The 12524-nt window shown below is 40.1% G+C and overlaps 1 protein-coding gene across 4 annotated transcripts in view; it reads left to right on the forward strand.

Moving 5' to 3' along the window:
* lpp (LIM domain containing preferred translocation partner in lipoma) overlaps nt 1–12524 on the forward strand; it is a 193302-nt gene that overhangs the window by 95522 nt on the left and 85256 nt on the right. For all 4 annotated transcript variants that reach the window (XM_078946278.1, XM_078946280.1, XM_078946279.1 and 1 more), the window contains one exon: nt 4778–4900. In XM_078946278.1, coding sequence (XP_078802404.1) covers nt 4778–4900 — 123 coding nt within the window. The remainder of the gene's footprint in view (nt 1–4777; nt 4901–12524) is intronic.

Consider the following 12524-nt stretch of genomic DNA (forward strand, 5'->3'; position numbering starts at 1 on the left):
TTGATTGGTGAAAGTGGTTGCCATAGAAATGATGACTCAGACCGACCAGGAACCATCACTGCTTACTGACAATGTCTGAATCCGACATGGCGATGTCCGTATTGCACAAAAAATGGCGACTTGACTGAACTGGAAACAAGTCATTTTCTACAGGTGACATCGCACTCACTCTGTCCACTTCTTTTATACAGTCAATGTGTGGAAGCACAAATGACACAGCTTTGATAAAATGTCTACATGACTTTTTAGCTGTGAGCCAAGTTGACTGGTCATTTCTTTTTTCTGTTTGAGAGTAAACATATGTTTCAAATTTTTGAACAAGGTACAAAAATCTAATCTATGAAAGTGTTTTAAAAAAAGAGAAAAATCACATTGCATTCAAACAAGTATGAATACTCCTAGTTGTTGAATAACAAATTTCTAGTCAGGATGACTTGGTTCTTTTGGTTCTGGCAGTGATTACACTAAACACATTTAGTGTATCATATTGATTTTAAAAAAGAAAATGCTGCATTAGTCCATGAAATGTATGGATGTTTTTTTTAAAGTATCTTCTTTTCAGGCATAGATATTACTGTTGTGTTGGTTTTTGAGATAAAAATTATTGACAGCTCCATTGAAAGCATTGAAACAGAAATAATGTATTCAACTGAGAATGACATGTGTGTGTTATTCAGCGTTTTCAGTGGTTGTGTTGATGTTGGAGCTGCAGAGTAACTTATAGTGGGAAGCTCACAAGTTCGATACTTCACTCATGAACTGCACGTTGAGCAGAACACAGACTGGTGACAACACGGTCTTTGCATTTCTGTCCCGCTGTGCAGAATTTCAGCGACACTCTTCATGAAATGAATCCTATTTTTCTTCTTTTTCTGCAAATAAAGCGGTTATACTTCTGCAAGTTCTGGCCTCTGGAAAGGAATGCAGAACAGTCATCCAGCTGGTTCACTGAAGCACAGCTTGATTTAACACAGTTGATTCTCTGGCACTAAACCTATCACAATAAGTCCTTCTAGAAATTGAATATGTGTGCATGTGTATGTGTGTGTGTGTGTGTCTGTTGCAGATACACTGAAAATCCTTCTGGAATTCCCTGTCATAGTCAACTCTACACTCTACAATTCATCTGTGAAAAAGTATCTTAAAAACGTGTTTATGCAAACTTCTGTTCTAACTCTCCTTGTGTTGATTACCACATTGATTTCATTTCTTACTGTTGCAAGTTTGTGATGAGTCCACCATTGTTTGATGAAATGTACCAAAAATAAGGACAAAATATGGAGCTGTCGTCCACATTTGATGTCTGTCAATTAACATATTTTCCTTTTATGGTTGCTATTACATTCAGTCACGTACAGGCATGACTGTTTACAATCATCTGTCCGACAAACATTCTCATAACTTATGCTTCCCACTGAGGCCAGGCTATGTGCTTTTTTTCCTTTTCAGACATTATAAAAATGGGAAACCTGGTTGGGAATAGAAATGGATTCATCGATGAATTGATTGATCATTACACCCTCAGTAAATACCCACCTCATTTTCTAATCTTTGAGGAAATCTGACTGCACATTTATCAATTGATTTGCATTAACAGCTACTTGTGCTGTGTGCAGGATTTGGGGGGGTTAAGAAAATGAAATCTCTGCACGACACATCTGCGCCTCACATACTTTTCCTCTCGTGGGTTGTATAGTGTTTGATACGTGTTTGATGTGACCAGCATTCGGGTAGAAAAAAGTGGACATGAACGTCTTTGCTTTGCGGGCTCTGAGAGCGAACGATGACCTTGATATTTTTCGTGTCCTAAACAGGATTATCCCATCTTTCACCCGCGGACAGCATGTATCCACCCGTCAAGGCAGTGCTTACGGCTTTTGGGGTTTAGGATAACCTGACTTGCCATGGCAGTTTGAAGCCAAAGTATTCCAACCACTGATTAAACTGATTTCTTCCGTAATTGCAGACACCCCCTTAACCCTCGTGCTATCCTAGGCACTTTAACATTGGGAGTTGGGTCATCTAGACCCCACTAGACAGTGCTCTGAACCTTTTTTCTTCAATGATTTATGATCTTCACTGGTGTCCATGGATCACATGAAATCCTCTCCACCTTTATCCACCTTTGTCATGGTAGGGAGAACACCTCAATGGTCATCTTGACCCCATAGGATAGCACAAGGGTTAATGCTCGAACGATTTTGTTGTTCTTCTGTTTCTTCTTTTCCGCATTAACCTTTGCTTTAACTTCTGCTAACCTTTCTCTCGTCATCCTCACATCTTATTCCTAAATAGACACATTAAACAATAAACTTTTGTTTTTCCTCTATAAAGTTCTAGGATGAGTTTGCTTAAACATGGTTCTTGTTGCAGTGAAAGCGTTCTAACACTCAGACACTATTCCAGAAAAAAAAACCCATCTGACTTGACCATGGAGTCTTATTTTAGGCATCTTTTCTAAAATTTCTGAGAAGTGCTTGCAAGAGCTATTGACTCTCGTTTGTTAAAAGTGTTTTGCTCTTAAACTTCCTCCTCACAGACTTCAAGACTCTGTGTTTCTCTTAAGACAGCTGGTCACTTTTTAAGAGTGGCCTGCAGTTTGCTTCATCCATTCAAACTCTCCTGATCTCTTGGTCTAAAATAAGGGCAGAACTGCTAATTGTCAGCAAAGTCCACAGAAATTGGTGGAAAAGTCCGTTTTTTTCCCCTTCTCTTTATACTGGATGATCTGGGATTAAATGGTATTTATGAGCAGAAATACTCTCTTCATCACCCAGTGAGAAAGACGTCTGGATTATGACACATAAAAGCCTGAACCTTTACACAGAGGGAAAGACAAATCTCCCATTTTGGCTGATGTCCTCATTCTGAAGGCCTTTACGGCAAATTCCTCCACCAAACTAAGACGGCCATATTTCCTTTCATGCTCCTCGTCGTGACCGTTTAAACAGGTTTGCCTGTTTTTTGTTGTTTTTTTCTTCCGTGTTGGTTTAAGAAAAGCTATTAGCGTTGGCTTTGTTTACCCCCACTGGTGATTTCAGCGGCAGGTCTGCTCCAAATGGAGGCAAAGCCTGCCTGTAATGGATTGTGACAGGTAATCCAAACACAGAACATTAGGATAAGAAGCAGTCACTGATCCAACCGAGTCAACAAGCTCCCGCGGCCAGTTGCAAGAAGTCTTCTTGAAGTTGTAGCAAAGTGCAGACAAAAAGAAAAGAGGAGGAAGAGCGGCGGTCATTCCAGAGAAATAACTGGGAATTCTGTGCAGAAGCTCTCTTCACGTATTATGATTTTGTCTAATGAATCAGGAAAGTTTCAACGGTTGTAGGTCTGATTGTATCTAAAATCTCAGCGAAAATAGACTTGAAAGTAGAAAAGGTGTGGTGTGAGTAAAGAGATGAGAGGTGTTCTCTACTGTCCTTCAGATGAAGCGTTGCTGCTGGAGTTTCTCCCCCGCAGATGTCTCTGTCTGGTGTTAATATGCCCTTTTTTTTGAAGGACTCTGAGGGCGAGTGGAAACTAAAACAGTGTCAGGAGTTTCGGCTTTAAGCAGCACGCAGGCACTTTTTCTGTCATTAAAGGATCGTCATTAACTTGAGCTTTTCTCCTTCTTCTAAAACAAATATTTCATCAAACTCAATGCTCAAAATGACTGACAGGATTTCTGTGGCAGACTGAAAAGGTCATTTAAAGTCCCACTCCAGTCATCTTTTTATCCACTGTAAAATAGTTTCCAGTGGTGTTTTAACTATGCTTGGCAACATCGAAATACCTGTGTCGGCAGGCAGTAGTTCATGAGTAACTTGCCGCTGAGTTGTGGGCGGGACTGTTGGTACAGAAGTAAACCTCCACTGAGATTCCATCATCCCTTTGTTTACACTCTTCCACAGTCCCTCACAATCCCAAGCTCACATTAGTGTTGCAACAAAATTAGAGGGCCATATTGCAGAAAATGAAGAGGTTGATGTATTTATTTGTTGGCAAGTGGATGAATCAGAATGGAGCAGAGCAGGTTCTTTGGCCCGTTTATTTCAGTTTCTACGTCCCAACTGAAAGCTTTTTCAAAATGCTTGCAATGTCTTTGGCTGATTATAGTTGCTCACTTTGCTAGTGTTACTGGTAAAAACGATCTCACATTTAATGTAGACTTTTTTATGTGAGAGTAAAATTGTTTGTTTTTTTTGTCTTTTCTTTTTCACATTTTGTTGGTTTTTTACTAAAAAATGATCATGGTTCAGAAAAAAACAAAACTTTGATTTGATTATGGCGGACTTTTAATATTAGAATGCAGTTTATTTTAAACAAACCTAGCTTTTTTATGTTTCAAAAATCCAATAAGCTATTATTCATACTCCTTCAAAAAATGTCAGTCATTCAGTTAATCATGACTCAATAAAAGGAGAAGAGACAGTATGATGATGTTTATTTGCCAAACTTTTGCTGATTTGATTGCAGGGTTGATCTTGGCAAGAATCTAAACACAACACAATGTTTAAAGATTCAAAACCCCAATAAGAGTTTCTCTGAATACTAAGTACCAGTATACGAGGCCGGAGCTACATGCTGAGTCTACCAAAGCTGCAGACCTGGAAAACCTGCAGAAAGAACAGCAGCACTCCCATCAATCAGACCTTTACAGTACCATGAAAAGACAGTAAAAGACAATGACAGCCCACTTGATGTTTAAAGAGTCAGAGAGCGTGAGGATGACAGTTCACAGTGAAGGCAAAGTGTCTGAATCTGCTCTGAAGCAGCTTTGCTGGATGTTTCCTGACAGATAAAAGGACCTGAGAAGACCCTGGAAGAGCGGCGCTCCAGTCTGGATGCAGAGATCGACTCTCTCACCAGCATCCTGGCAGACCTGGAGAACAGCTCTCCCAGCAAGCCGCGCAGCACGCAAGTATGTCGCAGACGAGCCTCCGCACGAAGATTCATGCACACACAGGCAAACAGTGCTTTTGTGGGGTTTTAAAAGCACTCGAGCATTCAAATGTTTGTTTTGCTTAACACTTTTGAAGGGGAAACATATCTGGCATTGTGACATTCCTTACCAATATGAATGAATCCATGTATTGAAGAATGAAAACGAGAGCGTTTTAGTATTTTAAATTTGGACCCAAATTTTTGTTTTTTTTCTCTTTTTGTTTAGCTTCCATGCATTTTTATATTTTTTATATAACAGTTCCAAACTCTTGCCTCAGTGCTGCAGGGAAGACACAATGACAGAATTCAAACCACAGACCGATGATGCAACTTTTCAACCATTTCACTTGTAGAGACCCTTTTGTGGCGTTTTTATTTGATTGGTGACAAAATGAGTCGTGACCTATATCATCGTCTGATTTTAAACGATATTAAAAGCAACTCCAAAAAGTCAAAGCCTTGGGCAGTTCACTAAATAGTTTGACACACAATAAATGTAGGACATGCAAGTAAAAGAAAAAAAAAAGGGGGGTGGGGAGTAACCATATGTGTTTGGAGTAGGGGGGCTCATTGGAGTTCTCAGCAACATGCAGACATTCAGGAAAAAGATGCAAGCGGGAAAGCGTCCTCCCTATAACGGGTCATACTGAGATTAGATGTTCCTCTGCTGAAGTGTTAAGGGGTTAGATTGTTGTGTGGATATTTTCCTGGGTTGTTCACATTTCTGACTATTGTTCTGCTTTCGTTACTAATTAAAGGATGCATACGTTAGACTGAGAGCAAGAATAAATAATTGACACGTCTGTTCGTTTAACCTCAGAAGAGGGGCTTTGCGCTCATGCAAGTTGTAGATATTGAGATCTACAGGCTCTTCATGAGAGTGTTTATTTGTGTTTAGGAAAAACTGTTACATTAAAAGGGTGAATTTGTGGAAAAAGACGCCGTGCTTAACAATGCAGGTCTCAATAAAAGACAATAAAACATAAAAGAGTTGATATAAACATACCACTGGAAAATCTTGCCTCCATAAAACCTCATTTGTTGCTGAAAGCTGGTGAAATGAAAACAGTCTTCGATGTTTCAAAGTGGGGATGCGTTCTGATCCTTGTGAACTATTTTAAACATCTCCATGCACAAAAATGCAGCAGAAACCCAATAGAAATCTGTTTAAGCAATCCTAACCTCTGTATTTCAGAAGTAAGACAAGAAGGAAGAGATGCAAACTTCCCCCTTCTGTAAAACCACGATTGCAAGACTTGTTCACAGATTTATGAGATACAGTTGACGGCAAACAAACTGGAGGACTTGATGTTATATTTCAATGACTTTACCTCAAGACTTCAAAAACCTCATGTCGAGGTGACATTTTATTTCTAAAACTAAACAGTCGAAAACAAGCTGTAAAGATCACATGCTGTTATAAGTTTGTTTAAATATTTTTTCATGTCCATCTGGAGTTTCAAGCTCAACATCTGTAGTTAAAGTCCCACTCCAAATATTTTTGATCTATTGTAAAATCGTTCCCAGTGCTCTTTTAAATTATGATTATGCAGTTTTTAGCCAAAATCAAAATATTTTCTGCGCATTGGCTGTAGCTCATTAGAAACCCCGTCCCCTTTTCCCCTCCCCGTCGCTGAGAGCTCTTTTTGGACGCTCCTGTGCAAGCTTAAAGCACCAAGCTAACATAAAAGAAAATGGTAATCAATATCGGAGCTATCCAGTCGTACAGTTTTGAGCCGGAAACCAGCTCAGACGAGGAAAACAAAGACGTACTTGGATTGGGTGAAGAGGAGGAGCGGAGCGGAGCAGGCCGACTTTGGCCCAGACCGCGTGTTTTCATCTGCTCCTGATCCATCACGATGATTTTAATTAATAAATACTCTTAAATTGTTTTTTTACATGTTCTCCATCATCAGGAAAAAGCTATAGGAACATGTTAAAAAGACAATTTCAATTTAAGGTTACAAGCATCCTGCAACAAATCCAGTTTTTCCCTCAAAAAGTTGATAATCCAATTATTGGTCAATGATGGAAGCTAATTTCCTTCGACCCTCTCTAGTTTTATGGAGAGTTGCAGACAAATCTTCCTCAGAACGTAACTGTTCTGCTTTATCTTTAAACGCTAAAACGATCATACCTGCAGTTGCTGGTGCTGTCAGGAGTGCCCAGGAGTCCTGCGTTTGAGGTTCTCCTGAAGGTTGATATTTACCGGACAGGTTTTAGGGAAACTTCTGCCCTTGCAAAATGTTGAGCAGCCTTTAGATGATAACCGTACAAGATGATTACATCTGAACTTTAAAAGCTTTTTGTGACATCTGACATCAGTTTATACATGCAGCTTAGCAGAAACCTTTTGCAATCCTTGGTAGACTGCTGGATAAACTTTAGTCGCAGAATCGGATCAGTTTTCGTTTTTTTGCTACAAATGTTGAACTCGCCCTTTCTATCTTAGTCTTTACATTTTTGGAAATTTCAATTTCTTTCAATCCAAACCGCCTGTATGCATGCGGCTCACACATGTGTGCATTTTTCCTAAATAAAATATAGTATAAGTGCCTGCCTCTCCCAGGGCAAAAAAAGTGTGGCGTATATCAGAGCAGGAGCCTGAAAGCCTTTGTCAACAGCGCATGAAATATTGATGTGCACCTGTACAGCCGTGTGAGAGCCCACATCCTGAACCGGGCTCTGACTAATGTATGGCTCTTGTAGCGGTTTTACCTGTCAGGGTCAAAGCCACTGCCTGTTTATTTTTATCATAATGTGCTCCAACCTTTTGAGGTTAAAGGTGTAAAGCCAGGCCACCTGTGTCAGCAGAGTGCACATGCATGCTCTGACATGTATTAATCATGAAATTCTGTGCATCCGACATTTTGCTGAAGCGACTGTGTTTTCCCAACATCTCTGTGCTATCATGATGCCCTTTTACCTCCGCTCCTCTCGTCCCTCGCAGCTCTTTGCACGTGGAAAAGATTTGGATTTCTGTTTGATTGCTTAGTTTATGATCACGCACGCAGACACAGCGACGCTCTACTCAACTGATGCTGATTCTAGTTGATTAACTTGGGTTGACCTTTTCCCCCATCCAGCTGCTCCTGCCGGTCTCTGCTCGTGCTCTTTCAAAGCATTTTGTTCTGCCACGTCACACCGCCGTGTGTGTGTGTGTGTGTGTGTATCGCAGGCTGGGTTTCGTTCACAACTGCACACTGCGATCTTCTGCTCGTGCGAGCAAAAGTGCAACAAACGCCCCGGTTCTGCTGCTTTTGGTACACAAGAGACTCAAGAGCCAGCTCTGTAACATCATCAAGCCGCATCACACTCCCTCCCTTACTGTTAAATTTTAGGGGCCTTCAGCCCCCCCACCAACACCCTCCTCCAGATGAAACTAAACCACTTATTGTTGCTCATTCATAAAAATTGTGAGCAGCATTCTTGCAAACATTCAGTATGCACCAGTGCTCCACTTTCATCATAACAATTTTGTTTGCTTTAGTTGGTATTCTCTGCGGCATAACAGTGGGCAATGAAATGTGCTCATTATATAATTCTCTTTTGTTCTCTGTGCACTTCCATCTTTAGCGTAATTTGTTTTTTGACATGCTTAACTAAGTCTGAGTTACAGCTTGTTTGCTTTATCCTGTGACAGCAGAGATTAAGCCAAACCTGATAACAGTGTTTGTTCCTTGTGCTTCCAGATATGTATCAAAACCTCTGTGTTTATTCACATAAAACATCAGGAATGACACGTTTTCAGCTCTTATAACGTTTGAAATATATTCATAAAAAAGCAATAAAAAAGATTTTCCCCTTTGTTCTCGGTTTGCTTTAAAGATTTTATCATGCCTCATTCTGCTCTTTTTGGCTATGATTCAACTCTCACTTGAATTTGTTTTAAAGGAAACCCTCCTCTTCCTTATTTTAACTGTTATGTTTCATTCTTCCTCATTTATCCTTCCACTCCTCAGAACTCCAAAAAGTCCACATCAAACCAACAAGGAGGTATCATCTGCTGAAATGGCTCTAGCTGACAACAAAAGCTTTACAAAAAATAACAATTGAATAGTTTCACTGCTTAAGTCAATTAAATAAGAAGGAATGAGTTTTTCCTCTTTTTTTTAAATGTTTACCAGCATCTTCAAACCAACAGAAAACACATCAAACAAGAGTTCAGTAAGACCTGTTTATAGTGTCATAAAGCCTTTTATCAAGATGGAGACTGGAAGATGGTTAACAAGGAGCAACTCTTTGACTTCTAGAGCTCTTTTGCAAACATGACTTGGTCAAGGTTTACTTCAACCCCGAATCACTGGAGCCTTGCTGCAAAAGCAAGTCAATCATCATCCCATCTACAGAGACATTCTGTAGATGTAAAAATGTGATTTTCCAGGTAATTCTAAAAATCTCTGTAGTTTAACTTTCATTTCTTGGGCAGCTGTGACTCAGAGGTTAAACAGTCATGTCTCTGCGGTGGGTTGGTGGTTCCCAGTCACAAATCAAAGCGTTCTTGGGTAAGACACTTACCCAAGAACATCGACATCTCTAGTGTTAAAGGTTTAAGGACCTTTATAGTGCCATATAAGGGTTAACTATTTGGCATATCTAGTATAGTGATATTTTGTTTCTGGTTGACCTTAAAATGGGTTTTAGCAAAGGGATGTGGTCCTTTGATTGACAAGTGACAGTCAAACTTCACTTCTGAGGCCTGTAGCAGGGATCCTGTTATTTCTCTGTTAATATAAAAGCCACAGTTTGATGACATCCCATCCGGACAAGCTGACCTGGACAACAGGCTTTGACCCAGCTCTATAGAAACCAGCCAATCATTTTGGTGATTCATTGTAAAGTGGAGCTCTTCCACCCTCACAATACTGCCACTGGTATTGCAATGTGCTCATGTGCTCAGCATGTTTTTAAAAACAGCCCCTACTCTTCCCTGCCAAAGAAGCTAGCAATTCTTGCTTTAAATATTGGGAAAAATTTGCAAGAACTTCACTGCACACAGGAGAGACAATAGAGCCATGTTTGTGTAACACTTTTCATACACAGAGGGAATTCAAACGGTCAAAAAGCTGTTTCAGATGGAACAACACTTTGGAGTTGTCACAAAAGGAATTTATTTTTGTTTTATTTGAAACTTGTACATTTTGAGCAACAAAAAAAAAGTTTATTTGTTCCAAATGTACACGTTTCATTTCACTTCATTTCAAGCTTTATTCAGGCTAACAGTTTCCTGTACATTTATAACCCACCGCTTGACATTCAGATGAAAGTAGAAAGTAGTTGAAATTCTGCTGTACAAATTCAGTTTAATTCAAGTTTAATTATAGTGAACGGTGTGTCAAATATCCTGGCTGGGTTGACCGTGTTTATAATCTGCATTTGTGTGTGTTGGGTCTGCAGTTTTAGATTTATGCCATTTGTTTAAATGTTGGGCTGAATCGGTTTCTGAACTAGAATATTGGATTAGGAGTCGTGGTTTCTTCTTAGAAAATCCTTGACATAAACATAGTTGTCAGGCCCTCCTTTGAGTGCATTTCAATGCTTCTAAATAATGTAAATGCACGTGCCCCAAAGAAATCAAAAAGACAATTTCTTTGGAGTGGATCTACCAGGAATAACCAGGTAGTCAAAACCCCAGACTACATGACAAAACAAAAAGTGCGATAAGAGGAGTGTGGAGAACCAGGTTACGTCTGTGCATTTAAACCTGAAAATCAATCGTTTTTTCTGCCAGAAACAAGCTGCGTAGCTACATTAAAAAGTCTGCAGGATGGGTTAAAAACAAAAGTCTGGACCTCTATAAGACTCGTCACCTAATTATGAACATTAGAGGAAAAACCTTAAAGTTGAAGAAACCTTTTTTTACTCATTTTGTAAACCTTTTGGAATGCAGTCCAGCTTGTCCAACACTCTCTTGCTCCTGGTGGTCCTGCTATTCCACTTTGAGTTCCTGTCAAACTTTATTGCAGCTTGTTTAAGTACCTCTAATATTTAATAATTCCTCTTGTTTGACATGGTTCAGGAAACACAAGAGAGCCTGTTCACGCTAAACCCTTTAAGTGTGCCACGCTGCAATCTGAGCCCCATAGCCCCACTAATGTGTAGCGTAGGCCTGTCTAAGCATGTCAAATCTGTTGTCGGGGAGTTAACAAGGAGGCCCAGATGGTGTCAAAACAGTGTGCTCAACATGCACCAGAGCAGCACCGCTGCAGAGGCGTCAGCTGGCGTGACTTCTAATTCACACTGACCTGTGGTGCGTTTGTAGTAAACAAATGGATCTGCAGGTCCTTCCACTGAGACGCTACAAGAGTTTAATGGAGCACTGTCAAAACCGAATTTAATATCATGATGTTTTCATCAGGAAAACGGGGCAGAAGTTCACTACTGGGTGGAGTTAACCGAAATGCATAACTCGATCTCAACATGAGAACGTATTTTAATCCACTCAAGTTCTGTCATAGCTGATTTAGTTGATGTCTCCAGCTGCCAGTCTTTGTATTCCCATCCTGCATAGAGAGAGTAGATTTGACTGAAAGCGAAAAGACACACTATCACAATTATGGGCTTGAAATATTGTTGCTCTTCTTTTACTCATTGAGAATGTTTGCCAAGTCATGTCACTGAAGCATATTGAAAAAAGTCCTTCCTGGAAGCCAGAGGTCTCTAAGGGCTCCATATGGATGCACAGGTTCAACAAGAAAACAATGTATAGGTGAGGAATTGCTGTTTGAATATGACCCAATAGCTTTTTAACACGTTAAGAAGTGACATCTTTGTCCCAATTAAACACTAATGTACTTTTACCATTGGAGCCTCACCTCATTGTGATCTGATTCTGTCTGTTGTAATAAGACTTAGGTTAAAATTAAAAAGCTCTCTGTCTGATTCATCCACACACTGTGAAACAATGTGCAGTGCGATGAATAAAATATTGAAGACCCAGACTCACTAAATGACACACACTTACATCCATGGCAACTTCCCCAGCCCTGTCCCATTGTATCCAAGTCTGGGATTGCTTGTGTGCTGCTTTAAGTGCAGCAGCTTCTTTCTGAATAGATTTAAAGATGTGGGACTGCTCAGCCGTCATCCAGCTCCCCTCTGGCTGTACCAAAACTTTCTGGTCCGAGTATGTTGTGACTGAGTTTAGTCACAAGACCACCTCGGTCGAAAGCCAAAACGCTAACCCTTGGTTTGTGTCTGTGTGGGACAATTAATGTGCACATGTCAGTCGTGAGGAGGTAGACTTTCATTAATAAAGATCTGAATGAATATATATGTTATGACTACACTAAGTTAGAATACATGAACATCAAGAATTAGGACGGTCAGTTCAGGAGTTCAGTGACAGCACGAGCAGAAGTTATTACCTGACAAAGTTGCAAACCAAGCTGCAGGAATGGATGCATTCCCAAAATGTTAATGTAGACCCAAATGAGATTCAAGAAAGAACCGCAGTCTGCTGTGAGATGGGAGATGTCTGCTCCAATTTACAAAAACCTGATGTCATACGTAAGATGTTCTTCTCTTTGAGTTGTTGTGTTGAGTTGTGCATTTGGTAGAGTCATCACTACAGTCAAGAGAAGTCCAAGTGCTCTCATTTT

The sequence above is a fragment of the Oryzias latipes genome, chromosome 4, assembly GCF_053564925.1.
Source record: "Oryzias latipes strain Hd-rR chromosome 4, Olatipes_Hd-rR_3.1".
Classification (NCBI taxonomy): Eukaryota; Metazoa; Chordata; class Actinopteri; order Beloniformes; family Adrianichthyidae; genus Oryzias; species Oryzias latipes.